Source organism: Phragmites australis, chromosome 24, assembly GCF_958298935.1.
Source record: "Phragmites australis chromosome 24, lpPhrAust1.1, whole genome shotgun sequence".
NCBI lineage: Eukaryota > Viridiplantae > Streptophyta > Magnoliopsida > Poales > Poaceae > Phragmites > Phragmites australis.
In genome coordinates, this window is record NC_084944.1 from 3,986,797 (window position 1) to 4,005,983 (window position 19,187).

At 40.2% G+C, this 19,187-nt stretch overlaps 2 protein-coding genes across 2 annotated transcripts; both read left to right on the forward strand.

Annotated features, from left to right (window-relative positions):
* The first annotated feature begins 5,456 nt into the window (after nt 1–5,456).
* Nucleotides 5,457–10,662, forward strand: LOC133907117 (uncharacterized). The gene is made up of 12 exons (XM_062349144.1): nt 5,457–5,598; nt 6,092–6,186; nt 6,284–6,366; nt 6,855–6,930; nt 7,049–7,116; nt 7,511–7,595; nt 8,125–8,240; nt 8,354–8,437; nt 9,345–9,491; nt 9,817–9,925; nt 10,010–10,129; nt 10,321–10,662. The coding sequence occupies exons 2-12, from the start codon at nt 6,099–6,101 to the stop codon at nt 10,392–10,394; spliced, it is 1,050 nt and encodes a 349-aa protein (XP_062205128.1). The 5' UTR covers nt 5,457–5,598; nt 6,092–6,098; the 3' UTR covers nt 10,395–10,662.
* Nucleotides 10,663–14,595: 3,933 nt separating this feature from the next.
* LOC133907116 (DEAD-box ATP-dependent RNA helicase 12-like) lies at nt 14,596–19,083 on the forward strand. Its single transcript, XM_062349143.1, has 9 exons — nt 14,596–15,068; nt 15,615–15,675; nt 15,888–16,122; nt 16,753–16,991; nt 17,535–17,786; nt 17,881–18,061; nt 18,266–18,354; nt 18,446–18,519; nt 18,621–19,083. The coding sequence occupies exons 1-9, from the start codon at nt 14,734–14,736 to the stop codon at nt 18,697–18,699; spliced, it is 1,545 nt and encodes a 514-aa protein (XP_062205127.1). The 5' UTR covers nt 14,596–14,733; the 3' UTR covers nt 18,700–19,083.
* The last annotated feature ends 104 nt before the right edge of the window (nt 19,084–19,187 follow it).

The following is a 19,187-nucleotide window of genomic DNA, read 5'->3' on the forward strand; positions in this document are numbered from 1 at the left end:
CTGGAGCATCTGGAAACAAAAAATAATTTTATTTTTAGAAACATCCCTCCTACTTTGGAGGTTGTAAGGATAGCTTTGTAGAAGAGCTGCACCTTCAATCACATAGGATGAACGAGCTGTTGAGATCTATGGTCTCTTTCTAGCTCTTTTCGCTTGTATACCTCTGGCTTTCTTTCTCCTTCCCCTCGTCCCCTTTTATAGTTCCTTTATTTTTACTTTTTTATATTAAATACATACCACAGTAGGAGCTTCCCCTTAAAAAAAATAAGTATTAGGTATTTGGTGCGAAATGTTACCAGGAAAACGCAAAACGTTGTCTATTTGTAAACCGAAAGCAGCTTTATAAAACTTGTACGTATATATTTGAGAAATTTTACGGTGGTCTAAAATTAATATGAGCCATCTATTTTTAGAGTCTAATGGTCTAGATTAGTCAGGATACTATTTATTTCTCACCGATAGTATCGGTAGTGTATGTGAGTAGTATAGTAGTATTAGAGTTATTTTAGAGAGAAAAATATGTGATATGAAAGTAATTAACTGCAGTTATATGTCTCTAAATAGAGTAATATTTTATTACCATTTTAACATTTTAATCTGCATTAGGCATGAGAGTTTATTTGCTACCCATCGGCTAGTGTTAGCGATCCGACGTTTACGACGTCGATCTTTCTATTAGCAAAAGCATGGTAGATAATTTTAACAAACTTACCACAATAACCAAAATATCTAATTACGTGGATCGTCGGATTAGATTTATACTAACTCCTACCTCTAAGTAGTATAGACCACAGTAAAAAAGTTCATATATTTTCGCCTGGCTGATTGTCGACCGCGATCAAACCTTGCATCCTCTTGCACATATGTGGTTCTATTGCACTGGCGTTACACCTGATGATTTCAGGGATGTGAATAACGGATGCGTACGTATAAAACCAATAATCCTCTATGCTGGATTTGTTGTAGCTCCAAATCCATAGGTTCATGTGGCAGAATGGTAACTTGGTAAGCCGCCAGAGACGAGGAAGGAATGCATGAGCGGTGGCGAGGGTGTGGTGAAGAAGATCACCAAAGTTAAAAAATATGAGACGGTGGGAACGTGGGAAGTGGCTCAGTCTTGTCGGTGTCGGAGGAGTCACCGACGAGCAGTGGGTGAAGGAAGCTCGAGTGGTGATGGTGTCGTGCGCGAATAGAGTCGGATGAATCGGGAGCAACACACTTGGGGAGAGAAGATGGGCCATTTGATTTCGACATCAGATGTCCCAAAATTTGAATGTGGGCTAGGACTAAAGTGTTCTAGTGGGCTATTGAATGGTCATCTTTTAAATAAGGAATCATTGGATGTTGTCGTCATGATAATTAAGGATATGTTTAGTTTGAATCTAATCTTGCTATATCTAAGTTTAATCATGTAATAAATTTTTAGGCAACTGTTTGGCTGACTGTTACAACTTTAGCAAGCCATCTTTTATTAGCTCTCTGGCTCACACGTTTTACACTCAATTTTTTAACTAACTTTATCACATGTGTAATTAAAAATTTGTTAGCCATACTTTTAATAATAAATCATATTTAACTAAGTTTAGACGTAACAAATATAATTATGATCCAAACATGTCCGGGCCAGAGATAGAGTTCGAAAACCAACAAAGATGCACAGTCACTCCGCTAGCACCACAGCACACGCCTTGTCCTCGCCGTCGCCGTCGCCACCGCCTTCCTCTCGACGCCTCGCTGGGTCACGTGACGTACTCCTCCGAGATGTGCGAGCCTTTTTTTTTTAGAGGAGTAAGGAGATGTGTGCAGAGATGGCTAAATGGACCACTCAGGCTGGCCCAGTACGTACCCAACTTGGCACGGCCCAGCTACGGCTCAGCCCGAATGGCCCGACTACTGTAACGGGCCGTGTCGTGCTGGACCGTGTCACGTCCCAAAATTCTTCATCATGTAATTAAACATAATCATGCTTCTTAAGCATTATATTTAATTTTGCGTAATTGTAATTCAGAACGCTAATATACTTCATGAAAAGTCAATTGGATGAGAGAAGAAAATTCAGGAGAGAAAAGAGTTGAATTCGCAGTCAAAACGGACTCTTTTCTCTAACACGTGTGCCCCACACCTCACCCACTCCCTCTCTAGTGGGTAGCACCCCACCTGCCCTCTCTCTCTCTCCTCCTCTCACTCCCCACGTCCCCACCCGAGCTGTAGGAGCAGCAACTCTCCTCCCTCTCTTTCAAGCTCACTCTCTCATTCTCTCTCAAAATCCGACCTCAAGAGAAGGATTCGAGATGAATATGTGGTACCTATGCGATCACGTGCTCATAATCTACTCATCCATCCAATTTATTTTTGTTTTCCCGAAGGATTCAAGCCGATTTTGATGATTTTTTGTGATTAGGGTTGAAACGTGAAGAACACCGGAATTCTTCGTCTCTCGAGTGTTTCCTCCATTCCCCAGTGGTCACCCAACTCCACAAGTATCTTGGGTAAGTTCCTTAGGCTTTCCATGGTATGAATTCATGATTTAGATGGTCGATTTTGAATTGGAGCAAAGTTCATGAGTTTTGAAGTTTTGGACCAAAATGAGGATTTAGATGAGATTTGAAGTAGGAATCGAGTTGCTAGCTTGATGAGTGAATTCTAGACTCCATAAACCATTTCAAACATGTTTCCTTTTAGGTTGGAGAGGATTGCAAATCGGTTTGGCAAAATTTTCCCCAAAAATAGAGCTTTTCTGGATAGTTCGGAAGTTTCAGATAATTTTCCGGAGGTTCCGCAGTCCAGAACTTCCGCAGAAATTCACGGATCTTCCACAAAAGTCCGGAACTTCTGCAGAACTTCCGCACTTACTATTCATCTGCGGTCCAAAAGTTGTAAAATTCATAATAAATTCTCTGTAGCTCCAAAAAATATGAAATCAATTTTGTTGGTTTCATAATAACCTAATCTTCGTATTAAAAATGTCCCCAGCCATGAAAGAGTTAATTAACTTTTTAAGATAAATTAATTAGGTTAAGGTTTCATTAATTCACCGTTGGTTATTTGCGAGTCCAAAATTGATGAATCCAATTCTATTAGTTTCCTTATGATTTGTTCTATCTAGGAAAAATATTTTCAGACATTATATGCATATTATGGCATATATTTGCACTTCATTCATACTCTTGGTATTGCACGCGTTGATCCTTTTTAGAGAACGTCGATCCGTCGATCCCGGAAGGCCCAGGGCGACCCGACGCGCCGCACCTATTTGAGCCAGTATATCAAGGCAAGCAACTAAGCATATTAATCTATCTTGTGTAATTGGATAAGTCTAAAATTGATAAAATATGTTTATGTATGTATGCATGTTTAATGAGTCAGTGTCGGATATCAATAGGTAGAACCTATGTCGGTTGCATTTTTCTACTTTGAATACTTGTGTATTTACATTCCTTATAGACTTGAGATGTTGTCAATGTTTAGGTATGAGTTCGACTTATATACTTAGCCATGCTTAGGTCATTCGGTAGAAGTCAAATGACGGTGCATCCCATTGTTCACGGATATAGGACATTCTTATGATTACATACACTTGTTGAGGTTGAGATGGTTATATGAGTGGTGAGTATGAGACGAGGTGTGAGCGGTGCTAGGAGGTGTTTTGTCCTGTCCAGATGTAGAGTTCCCCTAGGTAGGTCGGTAGAGGAAACCGGACATCGTAGATTGCTTTGTGCCGGTTAAGCACCGATCATCGGTGTTGTTAGATTTAGCACTTACCTTACTCACCACATGCCGATCTAATGGTAAGACGAGCCGAATACCTTCACAGCTGTGGCTTTTTGGACGTGGACATCGACGGTGTGAGCGGACGAGCTTGTAGCGGTACTAGTTTGCTCCGGGAGTAGTTCTAGTACTGTCGCACCGAGCGATGCATGGTCCAAACGGTTGGGTTGGTTGGGAAAGATTATCACGAGTACCCCTTGTGTGTACTTTGGCCGGTGGCAAAAGCCGAATGGTCCTCGTGTCGTGTGGGTCAAGTAGTATCCCCTGCAGGGTGTATAAATAGTTCGAACTGTCGCGCTCTCGGTCATGAGTATGCTTCTGTCCATCTGCATCGTTCGTAGAGTTTCGAGTATGGTTTGTGGTTCTGTATGTGAGAGATGGTGATGTTGGTTCTTGTTACTTATTAATACACATGTTGGTTACAGTTATACTTGTTCAGTTGTTAGTTGCAGGGTAGTTTTCATATATTTTGGTTAAGTTTCAGTCGCTCACACATATGTCTAGGATGCTTAGTGCATGTGTGTTACCTAACCTGTGGCTCATCCTTGCTAATGATCAATACATAATACTTGGAGTCGAGCTAATTATATGTGCTCTATATGGTTTAAGTCTTGCGAGTACCTTCGTACTCATGTCTACGCTTTCAAGTACTCCTGCTGTTGAGGAAGAGGCTGTTTTTGGCTACTTCGTGCTTACCGATCTTAGTGACGGGCAATAGTAGTGCATCCTACTCTGAAAGTGACGTTTTTGAGACGTTGCCTAAGGGCATGCGACGCCGTTCTCTTTTGATGTTTATAAGTTTAATTTTCCGCTTCGTAGTTCTTTTATGGTTAGGAGTTGAGGGGTTTTGTCTCCTCATAGCTCGTTTTTGTTGTAAATTGTTGCAATTAGTTGCATGCTTAATACTTGTAATATAAATGTTTATTACTCGCTCTTTATTAAGCCATATTGTGATGTATATGTTGGAAGACATGTGTTTCGATCCTTGGGCACAAAACACGTGTCGGGACTAACAGAGCGGTATTCTATTTAATCGTGAAAGTCATGATCGTGTCAGTGATTGACTTAGTGATTAATTAGAAAACTGTTTAGACGGTTCCTCACAGCCCGCGTGCCTCCCCCTTCGGTCCACGGCACGACCCGTCGGTCACTATGCCGTGCCGGGCAGGCCCGGGCACGATTGCGGTTTTATAAGTACCACTCAGAATGGTATACCGACCCGATGGGCATGACAGGCACGGACAGCCCAACGGCACATGGGTGACCCATAGGCACAACTGATCCGATAAAATAAAAAAGAGCTACAAAATTAAAAAAATATAGAAAATAGATAAAAATAGCTACAAAAATAAAAAAAATAAAAAAATAGGAAATAGCCGGACCCATACGTACCGACCCGTATCGTGGCTAGCTGGACTGTGCCCATACCGACCCAAACTGGACCGTACCTGTGCCAGCCCAACTGTATCGTGCCTCAGGCTGACCCAATATATACGGCCTATTTGAACATCTTTACTGTGCGAGTCTTTTACTACTGCTCCAAGGATTTTGAGTTGGGTCAGTACCTGTGCGTTCGATCAGAGATCGACGGTGTAGATGTACGCGCACGGAAGATCAGGCTGGCCTCTGGGCCCCACCTCGCAGGACTTCTTACGGGTCTGGAAAAAAAAAATCGAACCCCCCCCCCCCCCCCTCCAATCTCTTTCTCTCTCTCTCTCGCTCACTCTGTTTTTCTCTAATTCTGCCCCAAATCGCTGATATCTCAATATCTCAAGCGATCGGGCTAGCAGGCTGGAGATCCATCGGGGTGAGGACCGATTCCTCGTGTTGGTAAGTAACCCTCGCTTGCTTGGATGGATTTCTTTGTTCGAAGAGTTGGTTTTGTTGTCGTTAGAACCCAGATCCTTCGTTCCCTCCGTTCGGTTAGTTGTTGCTTTGTCGATTAGATTCTTCTTCAGCACGCTAGATGCGGGTGACGTTTATTTTCCAAAATTTGAGGTGGTTCAGCTGAATCTCGTTGACCCGAGTTAAATTCACCCCTGCGTTCCGGGTCTTTCGAAAAAAAGTTCACCCCTGCGTCGATTTGAATCTGTCTGATAACATGTGTGTCATATGGTATCGTAATTATTGCAAAAGCGAGGTTAGAGATTCATGGGAGTATAATTTCGTCCTGTGTGCTGTTCATGAGGGTATGTATGAATTGTTATTTTACAACGTTTTGTAATGGAGAATTCGAGTTGAATGTTGGAGATTTTTCGCTAGAGTTTGAGCACGCACTCGCTGATGCGTTCTAGTTTTGATGCGTTGATGTGTTCTGTGCCAGCTGAAAGATGGCGAGGATACCGTCGCTGAAGAACCTCAATGCGTTTCCGCACGCGGAAGAGCACTTGTTGAAGAAGACTTACTCTGGCGCTATCGGTATGGACTGGAGACCCTGTTGTTCCGTGATTGTTGCCAGTGGATGCTAATTTTTTGTTTGGAGATTTGATGTATGCCATCATTGATATCTTGGCAGTGACAATTATCGGGCTAATTATAATGGTCACACTGTTCGTGCATGAGCTGCAGTTTTATCTTACCACCTACACAGTGCATCAGGTATAATTGATGGCAGCTGCTATCTTCTTGTTTTACTAGCATATGCAACTTCACTGCAACATTCACATCGTTCTGTTTTCTCTGCCATTCAAACAATGGTATGATATTTTTTACTTCACGATGGGAATATGCCTGTAGGAAATAGGATGTTATCCTGTTTTTGTTTTTTAGAAAAATGTTACTGACTGGACAAAGTAAATAATGCCATTTGTTTTCAAGATGGCTTGTGGGGATTTAGTTCAAGTGTCAAAGAAAACCTAATCTAAGAACTTGTGTGATGACAAGCATGTCAATGAATATGAAACATGAATTATCAATTGGTTATTGCTAAACAACCTATTGGTCTTCTGATTGTTGTAAATCTCTAGTAATAGTCATTTATGAGATCCTGGTAAAGCCATTTTGCTGTAGTTTAATTTTCTTTCCCTTGTGGTGACCCTTGCCAATATCTGTATCACAAACTCTTCACCAGTTGATACTGTCTGCAGATGTCTGTAGATCTGAAACGAGGAGAAACTCTGCCAATTCATATAAATATGTCATTTCCTTCTTTGCCATGTGAAGGTCAGTTATTCATTAAGTACATGCAGAATTAGTTTGTAATAAGTTTTCATTTGGGCATTCATTTGCATAAAGTGTTTCAGGTTTTTGATATTTCTTTCTCTTGCTCTTGTTTGTTTAGTATTGAGTGTGGATGCAATCGACATGTCTGGGAAACATGAAGTTGATTTGAATACAAATATTTGGAAGGTACCATCTTTCAAAAGTTTGTTCCTTCGAGTGTATATTCTGTAATACAGTAGCTGCACTTATTACTACCATTGCCTGTGAGTAGTGATGTAGAAACATTACATCTGTAAGTATTGATAAGTACATATCTGTACCAGTCATGAAGCAGGCCAATATCCTGGATTATGCTAGCCAGTTGTTTTCTTAGGTTAGTGTAAAGTTGCAGAGGACATGTGCTTTTACCAGCTCTGGTTAATGTCTTACTCCAGTGTATATTTTCTGTATGTATTTCCATGATTAGTTTTTCTCTCAGAAAAGCTTGTACTATAATTTGGCAAAATGGTTGCATTTACTTTTCATTGCCTTGCTCTCATGTCTAATATTTTCTCTCTTCCTGTATATCTGCTTATTACAGCTACGCTTGGATAGGTATGGCCATATCATTGGTACAGAGTACTTGTCTGATCTAGTTGAAAAGGAACATGGGGCTCATGATCATGGTATGCTCTTCTTCCTCCCAATAAAGAAAAACTAAATTTAGCACAGAATTGTGGCTAATATCGCAGACGCGTATGAAAGAATATTTATCCATAGTAGCACAGAAAAACTAAATTTTGCTCAATGTAGGAAAAGCGCAGCTTGCCAATATTTTGCCGTTATAACTATGCTCAGTTGGCAGGTGGTGCTGTCGGTATCCCAGCCACCCAGGCTTGAGCCTGGTGCCTACCTCTTCATACAGTGAAAGTTGGAACTCCTAGTCGTTTTCTTTTTTAAAAAAAAAAAAAATCAGTGTGTCACTTTTTAAGGAATCTATAATTGAAAGATAAGCACATGCTCTCAGTCTTGATTATCATGGGAAAATCTCAATACAACAACGATGACTAAATTGATGGACCAAAGATGTTTCAGTTAGAATATCTCATCTGATGGCCAGACATGATGTAGTTTGAATGTTTTGTTTGATTGACCGATATGCTTTAGCTAGAATAGTTCTTCATAATATGCCCATGCATTAAAATTTTAAAACAGACCATGGCCATGAGCATCATGATGAACAAAAGAAGCACGAACACACCTTCAATGAAGATGCGGAGAAAATGGTTAAGAGTGTCAAACAAGCACTGGAAAATGGTGAAGGATGCCGAGTAAGTTATTCATCAACCGGTTCCTGTTCATTTTACGGAATGATATTTAGGGTTGTGATCATGAATCATATTTTCTGGTGTTGCTGATAAAACTGTGCCCTCAATTTTCACAGGTGTATGGGATTTTAGACGTGCAGAGGGTTGCGGGTAACTTCCACATCTCTGTGCATGGTTTAAACATTTTTGTTGCTGAGAAGGTTATTAATCTAAACTGCAGATACTTAACAGTTATTCTACCCTTTGTACATTTTGATTTTGATGTATGTGTACTTTCTTTAGTTTAAGGTTGGTAAGATAAAAGTCTAAGCTGCTCGAAAAGCAGCTCAATTCGAACGTGAGAAATACTGAAATAGGGACCATTTTTGTTAGGTTTTCTTCACAAAGGTATCATTTGAGTTCCTAACAAAATATCTTCTGCAGTGGCTGAGTACATGGTCCCAAATCCTGGCAGTATTTGGTTAAACTGGCTGGTTCCATACTTCTCTGTGATCCGAGCTTGAACCAGCATTCATAGCCATATGAGGATTTATTGTGTGCTATTTCATGGTAAGCACACACTAGTGATTATGTGATGTTAGGAACTCACAAAAACTAAAGGAAAATAAAAAAGAGAAATAGAGAAAGAACAAGTGAGCCAGGAAATTACTGGAAAGTGGAAACTGGCATTGGAATGAAACACAACTGAGCCTGTAGCTGAGTGCCTGAGTATCTACCTTTGCTGGCCAATTGCCATCACATGGTTCCATGATTTCTTCTGAAGCGCAGTGTTTTTACCAGCTTACCACTCATCTGAAAAGATAACATGAAGTATCTTTGTTCTTGGGTAAATGCTACTGTGTGACCATTTTTATAAATTGTAATCAATTTGTCCTGCGTGGTCTGTTAGCTTTTCTGGATGTAAGTAGTTTCTGGTGAATGAAACAAAGAAATGTTTTTGTTCAATTTTGTTGTTCTGATGTAGACAAGCAGACTTTGCTTTCTCGTCTTATCCCTTATTGCAGTGAGGGATCTTGTGCTGTTGTGTGCTTCCATTGCCATTGTTAGTTCATTTTTCAACTGATCGTTCAATATAGATTACTGATATTTATCTTATTCTTTTGGCAGATTTTTGAAGGTTCAAGCCATGTGAATGTCAGTCATGTTATTCATGATCTGTCCTTTGGCCCTAAGTATCCAGGAATTCATAATCCTCTGGATGAAACCACAAGGATACTTCATGACACAAGTGGAACTTTCAAATATTATATCAAGGTGAATAGCCATTCATCTAGTAGTCTGCCCTTTGTAATCAAGCATGTGCTTGAAGAAGCTTGCAAGTTGCAACATTTAGGGATTATAGCAAAGAAAGCCTGAAGAGAATTTGATAGTTCTACAAACATTCACATTTACAATACAAGCTTGTCACTGGGGCAAAGAGAAATGTGACATTTTCTTTCCGACCACCAGTGAGCCTATGTCAATTTGATTAAGTGGATCTGATCTGGTCTGCGGAGTGAGAATTTACTACATCATTTCCCTCTTTGATTGCAATAGATTGTAGTGAGTGTTCTCATCTGTTTTCATCAATGATATGCAGATCGTTCCAACTGAGTACAGATATATCTCAAAGCAAGTATTGCCAACAAATCAGTTTTCTGTCACGGAGTATTTTGTTCCCATTCGTCCAACTGATAGGTCCTGGCCAGGTAACTGTTTCCTCCCTCGTCAAGTATGCTATGTTCATCTCTTTCTAAAACTAACAAACTAACCTTTTTTTTTCTTTTCTGCAGCTGTTTACTTCCTGTATGATCTTTCACCAATTACAGTCACCATCAAAGAAGAAAGACGGAACTTCCTGCATTTCATAACTCGTCTATGTGCAGTTCTTGGGGGCACATTTGCCATGACAGGTTAACCTCCATCCTACGATTTTCTGTTTTTATCTTATGCTGGCATTAGGTATTTATTTCAGACTTAGTTTCACGTGCCACTATCAGTTGCATGCAAGGTGGTATAATTAATATAAAAGAAAAGGATCAAAAGTTTGTCATTTTATAATTCATTGCTCCTCACAAAACTCTTGCCAACTTTTGTTATACAGGAATGCTTGATCGATGGATGTACCGGCTTATTGAGTCTGTCAGTAACTCAAAGACCAGAAGCGTGCTGCGGTAACTGCGCACTGGATGGTTACCTGTGGCTAATCAAGCCAATCAGGACCCGGATCCTCTGCATTAATGATGGATTAATGCAGAGGATCACTGGTGCACAGTAAATTTGGTTGCTACAGTGATGCATATTAGCTAACCACATTGTACTGTAGCAACAGTAATCTAGTTGGCTGTCCAGTCGATCTGGTACTGTAGCACACTACTATAGTGACACTGTGCCATACCAATCCTATGCATCCACATGAAATCAACGACTGACCTAATGTATTTTACTGTACCTACAGTAGCTCCTTTGCATTTGCTAGTAGCAACCGTAGAGGATCCAGTTCGAATACGGAGTTCTTGTCTCCGCTAACTGATCAAGACATGTGGATTTTCTTGCTTTATTTCGCTCAATGCATGGTTAACTTATAATATCTTGTTAGTTTTTATCATCAATTATACTAGACTGACGGACTACAATTTTGTTATCACGGAACACCTATCTTGGAACTACCAACGTGACCATTTTTTTTTTGGGGGGGGGGGGGGGGAAGAATTGCGATGAGGAATCATGTACAAGAAAAACATGGCTCCAGTATGATCCACAGCTGTTACCGAAAAAAAAATTCAATGTAGACATGTAATTTAAGTGTGGCTTGTAATAGCTACAGTATGCTCCATCTGTGGCATAAATTTCATCACTCGCGTAGCGAGCTCCATATGCGCTTCCAGAAGGCATGCCGTGAACAATGGACGGGTCTGCTTCGAGAGGTGCTTACCAAAAGAAAATCAGTTTTTACTGTCACATAGGATGACTAGGGTGCTTATTTTGTAGCATCGGCGTTTCATCAAGCATTAATGCTTGTACCCGGATAAGCATCTACGGAAAGATATTTGCATTGGAGAGACTGTTTTATATGATTACTTCTATGACGCGGCTCTACTCAGATACTCTAAAATCACTTTTGTACTGGAGATGCCCTGAGACGACGTCTTGTGACAATCACGTCGGAGCTCATAGCTTTGGTCCATTCCGACCATATCTTGGTTCGTGTCTGAGATCCTGTGTTCACTTCAGTTATCATGGCTTGCGGAGCCTACTTCCAAGTGCATGCTTTGAAGCAGCGCCCAAGGCCTCTGCATCAGAACCGCCTCATGTTTTCCTTGGCAATCTTGTATTTTTGACAGGAGTTAAGCTTGAGAAGGATGAACTTCGAACTTCAGTTTCACCGAAGGGAAGACTAAGATTCCAAGTGTCAGATCAAAACTTTTACCGGCAAATAAACTCTCTTGTTTCAACTGCCATTCCAGCACGCTCGCTACTAAGGGTATGCGGTAGAGCTCTATCTGATTTAATTTTTCTGCGAAGAGTGATTATATGTAGAAAATGATTCTGTGGTTGAAAATAATTATCTAAAATAAAATATATGTAGAAAGTGATTCTGTACGAAAAATAAATCAAGTAAAACTGATTTTTTATTCTAACTTCTAGTTTATTTTAAAGAACCACTCTTACATATTCCATCTAAAAATTGAAAACAAATAAACCCTAACACGGTTACAAGGTCAAAAACAGCTAAAAAGAGTCCACGGCCCTTGCCATCGTCGAGAGTCTCACCTGGCACAGACTGTTTGAACGAACATACACCGATACACGTGTAGATATGCCAAGGTCCAACTTTTTGTTCTATTTCCGCGAGTTTTTGCACAGTTCAGTCATTTTGCAGAGTTTATTTGTTGCATTGCATCTTGTCCGTCCTCCAGCGTTCGTGTCCCTTCGCACCACGAGCCCATTTTGTAGAAAGTTTTATGTCACTGCAAGGTGAATTTCAGTCCAGTAAAACAGGTTGTTGAGATCTGGTTAGCCGTCTGAATCTTTCGTACTCCCCATAGCCCATCAGAGATGTGGGACAAATTCAGGTAGTTTAAGAAGATAGAAATTACCAATGGTATTAAATACTCGGTAATTTTAGAGAATAGAATGAATGTAGCACAATTAGAGATGTAAGTGGGTACCAATGGGTGGTTCTGAATAGGAGTAAAAATGGCTTGGAATTGGTTGGAACAAGCCTCGACTGTATTTGAAACCACATTTTTTTGCTACAAACGGATTAGTTCGGATACAAATATGGTTAGTTCGAATACGAATATAATTACGGATAATATCAGAAGCAAATATAAAATAAATATAGATTGAAAACGAATACAACCAGCGAATATTTATAGGAACTTGAAAGACCACTCAAATTGTATGTAAGATTATAACAAAAGCAAAGAACATATTCATACTAGAAAATTACTGCACAATAGCTAAGATAATATAGTGCGTACACTTAGTCACTTAGATAATAAATAACATAACTTAGTTCATCACAACTTCACAAGCTCACACGTTATGTTTGATGCAAATTCGCACAGTACTTAGACTTAGTACATATATTTAAACTTAGCTAAAGATTATATATAAATGAGAGCCTTCTTCGGGACGGGCCTGCTGTCATAAGGGAAGAAGACGGCGAGGCGCCTAGCCCCATGCTACTTGCGACGGCGGCGAGCGTGGACATCCCCCCAGCGCCGCCATCAGGTCAGGTGGGAACTGGCAGACGACCATGTCCCTGCTCTTGATCAGCATCCCGTATGACGGCTAATGATGGGGAGAGAACAGACGACATGTTTAAAATTAAAAAAATAACTTCATTCTCTTCCATTAATCATATTATCGTGAAAAATTCTAAAAACAGCTGATAACGTAGAGGATACTATGATCTAGCTCTAAAACAATCTTAGACAAAAATATAATATGTCAGACTATGTATAATAATATTTATCTTTTTTATTTCTCATTATATATATCATATTTGGAATTAAATTTTGTTTAAGGGCTATATTATAGGATCCTCTACACTATATATTTTTTCAGAATTTTTTATGATTATGTTAATAATATTTTTAATTTTGAGAACATTAGATCCAGGCTTCAGATAATATCCCAACTCAGTTACTTTGGATATCCAATGTTGATGCTAATTTCGTCGAAAACTGCTACGTTGATTCTGAAAAAAATATCCAATACCAATTTCAAAAAATCTATACGTTTTCGATTCGACTCGGAGCGGCCGGAAACTATCCGAGCGTTTTCACCGTTAGTTCTGGATCATTACTTAGTTTATTTTTTCTTTAACTTAATTAAGTAGTAGTTAATCTTTAATTTATTTTTTTAAAATTTTAGTTCAACGTAATAACAAAAAAAATATAAAACTTGCATCTAAACACAACCTTGTTTTAACGATATCAACCTCGTCGTCGCCGAGGCACCAACGCCATAGTAGCCAAAGTTCCTCGTCCAAACTACGCCCGGGTGGGAGGGGTGGGGATCCTATGTCAAAATCTTAAAAAACTAATAGACGGTGTGCTTTCCGGTGGACGACTCCCAAAGGTAACCAAAAGTGTGTTTCTCTTCTTTTTACTGCTTGATGAAAATGTCAAGAATTCAAGTTCAGATCAGCATCTTCTCCAATTAAAAACACTCAAAAATTATTTGAAGGCACCTAATTCTTGTGCTTAATGTGCATAACTGGACTCTAAGGTCTCCTTTGGAGCAAAGGATTGCCAAAATATAGAAATAGAAAAAACGCAGGATTGAAATTGTCTAGTTTTTTAATCCTTATGAATGAAAAGTACAGGAGAACTACAGGATTGACCATTTGGATGGAGTGTAGAAAAAACATAGGAATTTAATGAGAGATAAAAACATTTTTCAAGAGGTTGAAGTTCATGTTAGATTTCCTCCAAAATTCCTATGAATTGAGGTATTTCATAGGAATTTTATAGGATTCTACCATACTCAATCCTTTGTTCCAAAGAACCATATAGAAAAAAAAATCCTATAAGATTCAAATCCTACAAAATTCTTTCAAAATTCGTTTGTTCCAAAAGAACCCTAAATCTTGGAATTTACTTAGCTCTATTTATTTTTTATTCTGACTATGATTCTAGCCCTAAAAACAAAAGAAAAGACTAACCGTCCCAATCCAAAAATTAATTCTCATAATCTATTTATCAAGATATACTACAAAATATCATAATTCACATGCCGACTAGAAGTAGCTTTTTTCATAGAAACCAAATTCTAATAAGCCACAGAAAAAAAAACAAAAAAGGTAGTACAAAGTTTTTTTTTTTTATAATTTGAGTGGAAACCCTCGCCGGAATGCTTCAATATCCGCTTCCCCAGGCCTACCTGTCTGCCTTACCCATTCGAACCCAAAAGCGAAACCCAAGCCACGACCCCTGCAGCAGGGGCAAGCATCGGAACCCTAGATCTCTCGCACCCGAGGACCAAAACCCTAGATCCTCCCGCCATGCACCAGCCCAGAGGCCGCTACCCTCCTGGCTACGGCTCCGGCGGGGGCGGCGGCGGAGGCGGCAACGGAGGAGGAGGAGGAGGCGGGGGTGAGAACCACAACTACTACGGCCGGAACCCGCAGACGCAGCAGCAGCACCACTACCAGCAGCAGCAGCAGCACGCGCATAGGGACGCCTCGCATCAGCAGGAGCAGCACGCGCATAGGAACGCCTCGCATCAGCAGCAGCAACAGCAGTTGTGGCTGCGGCGAGACCAGGCCGCCGCCGCGGCAGCGGCGTCCGGAGACGCTGCAGCGAGAACAGCGTCTCAGTTCGACGCCGTGGACTCGAGGTAAGGGCTTTACTGATCTACTCATCGTGGTGAACCATATTTTTGGACTCTGCTTAGTGCCGTGCCGACCTCAAGGGTTTTTGCTTCGTATAGTTACAAATTAGAGCCCCTAGCATGCTGAGTATTGGAATGGGAGACGTGATTTTGGTCGCCGGTTACGTCATGCCGATGTGAGTTGGGAGGGCTGCAATTTCACTAATGAGCTTGTTGACAGTTTTCTGCTTAGGTTATGTGTCTTGTAATTTTTTTTGCTGTTGTATATATGCTGTCGAGTGTAGAAATGACTAGCAATGACGTGGATGAATTATGTTTATATTTGCACTTCACTTTTCTGTGCCTTATTACCCTTGCTTGCCTCCATCCTGCGTTTTCTATGCAAAAGTGCACGACGTTGCCATTCAATGTTGCCGCTGTTCTTAACTCCCCCCCCCCCCCTCCCTACAATTGATTCACTTGGCAGTTGGTGCCGTATTGGATTTAGAATGATGATTTTCAGGGATGTTTATCTAGTAGCATTTTGGTGACCTCTTCATTTGTTTGTTTCAGTTCTCAAGAATGGAAAGCGCAATTAAATATACCAGCTCCAGATACACGCTATAGGACAGAGGTGGGTTGTTGTCTTCAAATGCCCTTTACTCTCTTTCAGTGTTCGAGAGTAGCCCTAAAAAAATTGTTAAGCTCTACTTACTAGTATGTATGCACAGTGCATCCTAGTTGCTTTAAACTGTCTCAGAGAAGTTTTGGATGGCACCCATTTGCTTGCTTCGGTTATTGATGTATTTCTCACTGATAGAGTGATATGTATGATATACTATGCAGGATGTCACCGCAACAAAAGGCAATGAGTTTGAAGATTATTTTTTGAAACGTGAACTGCTTATGGCAATTTACGAAAAAGGATTTGAAAGGCCATCTCCAATTCAAGAAGAAAGCATTCCAATTGCTCTTACTGGAAGTGATATTCTTGCAAGGGCGAAAAATGGCACTGGAAAGACTGCTGCATTTTGCATTCCAGCACTTGAAAAAATTGACCCTGAGAAAAATGCCATACAAGGTGAATTCTCCGCACTCCACTCATGTGATCTGGTTTAAAAGGAACTGTAACATGAGTCATATTTATTTGATTGCTGCTACCATCATTTCAGCAACGCATTCGGTCGAAAAATAGTCCAAGTTACTGTTGTCCAATTCCTAATGTGTATCTTTCTCCCCAGTTGTCAGTGACTCAGTGTTACATAGTCACGTTGATGAACCTGATATACTGAAATGAAATGCACAACTCCTGTAAGCGCAATCTTTTCATTTGTGCAAGTCAAATTGACACACACATTGAATTTTGTGTGCCTTTTGTATTTACATGGAGGGAACTATTTATAAAAAAAGAAAAAATATCTCTAATGATATCAGATTTGAAATTTAGTTTTTCTGGAGAAGCAAACCATTTGTGCCCAAGCATCTTCTGGTTGATACAGACTCAAATTTTAAATAATGAAACAGCATTCCACTTTTCTAGTTGAACTTACGCCTTCTCTAAGACTTCGTTAAGGGTGATGTTTTGCGGTGCCAGTTTTACATCCACTGCTAATTTAGTTCATTGTTACGTTTCTTGTTTTTTCATATCTTATTGTGCGCTTTACATATTATTTGGAAAATTAAACCTTGTCGGTTTTGTGAATACATTCAGTTGTTATATTGGTACCAACAAGGGAACTGGCCCTGCAGACTTCACAAGTCTGCAAAGAGCTTGGGAAGTACCTGAATATTCAAGTTATGGTCAGTACTGGAGGAACTAGCTTGAAGGATGACATCATGCGTTTATACCAACCTGTTCATTTACTCGTTGGGACACCTGGCCGGATACTGGATCTTACCAGGAAGGGCATTTGCATGCTGAATGATTGTTCAATCCTCGTCATGGATGAGGTATGATGAGGAAAACACACAAAAGGACCCTGTTTCTGTTCTGTGTATTTTTTAATCACAGGCTCACAGCTTAGTCACAGCCACCCCCCATCACTTCCTGCCACTTAAATAACTTTAAATCATGTCACTTTAACATATTTATATTGTAGCTCCTAGCTGAAGGAAAAGAAAATGGAATCCATTTGTATCCTTTTTCATCTAGTTTCATGTGATTTTGACTGCCCTTCCTGTTGTGTTCCTGATGCTAATGTTAAATCTTAATCATGTTCATGTATTGATGCACTGCTGAAAACTTTACAGAACCCTGCTGTTCTTGCATCACTTGTGGCCTTTGGTATTTTTTTTTTCAATTTGCTTATTGGCATTGTCACATGTGTGTCTTCAAATCAATGTGCGCATGGCTTTGTTTCCATATGATTCGTCTGCATACATAATTTGATATATTGCTATAGTATCGTGTGTGAATATGTTTTCTTTGTTGAACAAGCAATGACAAGTCAAATACTCAAAATGATGCATTTTTTCTTTGTTGGTAACACGCAGGCAGACAAGCTATTAGCTCCAGAGTTCCAGCCTTCTGTGGAGCAAGTTATTCATTTCCTTCCAGCTAATCGGCAGCTATTGATGTTTTCAGCAACCTTTCCTGTAGCTGTCAAGGCATTCAAAGAGAAATATCTGCCTAGACCTTATGTTATTAATCTTATGGATGAACTTACACTGAAAGGAATAACACAATACTATGCATTTGTGGAAGAAAGACAGAAGGTTCATTGTCTGAATACACTTTTCTCAAAGGTAACGCACTACAGCACACGATTACTCTGTTTCTCGTTTAATCCATATATAAGTATAAACTAACACATTGTCCTGTCTTTGTGTTTTTGGCCAGCTTCAAATCAATCAATCCATTATTTTCTGCAACTCTGTTAATAGAGTTGAGTTACTGGCTAAGAAAATAACTGAGCTTGGTTATTCGTGCTTCTACATTCATGCTAAGATGCTGCAAGACCATAGAAACAGAGTGTTTCATGATTTTCGCAATGGCGCTTGCAGAAACCTTGTGTGCACAGGTTCTCCACCTATTGCCTTGATGAATATTTTCTGCTATTCTAGGAAAGTACAATTTTTGTTGGCTTGGGATATCTCGTCTAACTCTATTGTTTTTACTATCTTATTAGTTGTGCTTAAATTATCTACTATCCTTTTCAACACATGTTGAAATGTTATTTATGATGGTCTTCGGATAAAATTCTTATGGCATGTCTTTGTTGTAGATCTGTTTACCAGAGGCATTGACATCCAAGCTGTTAATGTGGTCATTAACTTTGACTTCCCAAAGACCTCAGAGACATATTTGCACAGGGTAAATTTGATCTCTCTTCGTTTCCAGTAGCTTTGTATATTTTACAACTTCGCTTCACTTAAAGGTTCCGTATTTTTGGCATTATCCTAAGGTTGGTCGGTCTGGGAGGTATGGACACCTTGGTTTGGCAGTGAACTTAATCACTTATGAGGACCGTTTCAACTTGTAAGCCTGCATCACGAAAGTGGTCTGTTACATTGTTACGATATTACGATATTTCTTGGTAAATGCAAACCTTGTTCTGTTATTTTCTCTTTGTTTTGCAGGTATAGGATTGAGCAAGAACTTGGGACAGAAATTAAGACAATACCCCCACAGATTGACCTGTCTGTATATTGCCAATGATCAGTGCGACAGTTTCAGAAGCATCGAAGTTTTCTATTTGAGAAACTACTTGGCCGTGAGGAGGCAGCGGCAGTGCGACATACGCCCGGGCACAAGCAAGAGGCGAGCGTGCAAGCGGGGGGATAATCGAGTGGTTGGAGCAGCGGCGGGACCTGGTCGATCGGTCGTCCATCGAGCACCCGTGGCTGCATGCCGCGGCCGGAGGCGCCTCTTGGGTGAGCCGGCATACTGGACAAGAAGCTGCTTGATCCAAAATACAAGGCCACTGGTACGAGCGCGTGCGCACATGCTGTCACCACTGATTTTTCAGACAACGTTGTCAAAATTGTTGCCGTCCTCACTTTGAACCGTCCTGAAGTTATAACTAATTTCGTTGTGTTTTCAGCTCCGTCGTTTAAAAAATGAACGCCGCTGTTCTATAGCAGCTTATGTACAACTCTAAATCGAATAGCTCGAATCACTTGAATGGTAGCACACACTAGATCAGA

Coding starts and splice junctions, on each gene's coding strand:
- LOC133907116 (XM_062349143.1), top strand. CDS start 14,734: ATGCACCAGCCCAGAGGCCGCTACCCTCCTGGCTACGGCTCCGGCGGG. Junction 15,676..15,887: donor ATACACGCTATAGGACAGAG/GTGGGTTGTTGT, acceptor TATACTATGCAG/GATGTCACCGCAACAAAAGG. Junction 18,062..18,265: donor CAGAAACCTTGTGTGCACAG/GTTCTCCACCTA, acceptor TCTTTGTTGTAG/ATCTGTTTACCAGAGGCATT.
- LOC133907117 (XM_062349144.1), top strand. CDS start 6,099: ATGGCGAGGATACCGTCGCTGAAGAACCTCAATGCGTTTCCGCACGCG. Junction 6,367..6,854: donor CCACCTACACAGTGCATCAG/GTATAATTGATG, acceptor TACTGTCTGCAG/ATGTCTGTAGATCTGAAACG. Junction 6,931..7,048: donor TCCTTCTTTGCCATGTGAAG/GTCAGTTATTCA, acceptor TTGTTTGTTTAG/TATTGAGTGTGGATGCAATC.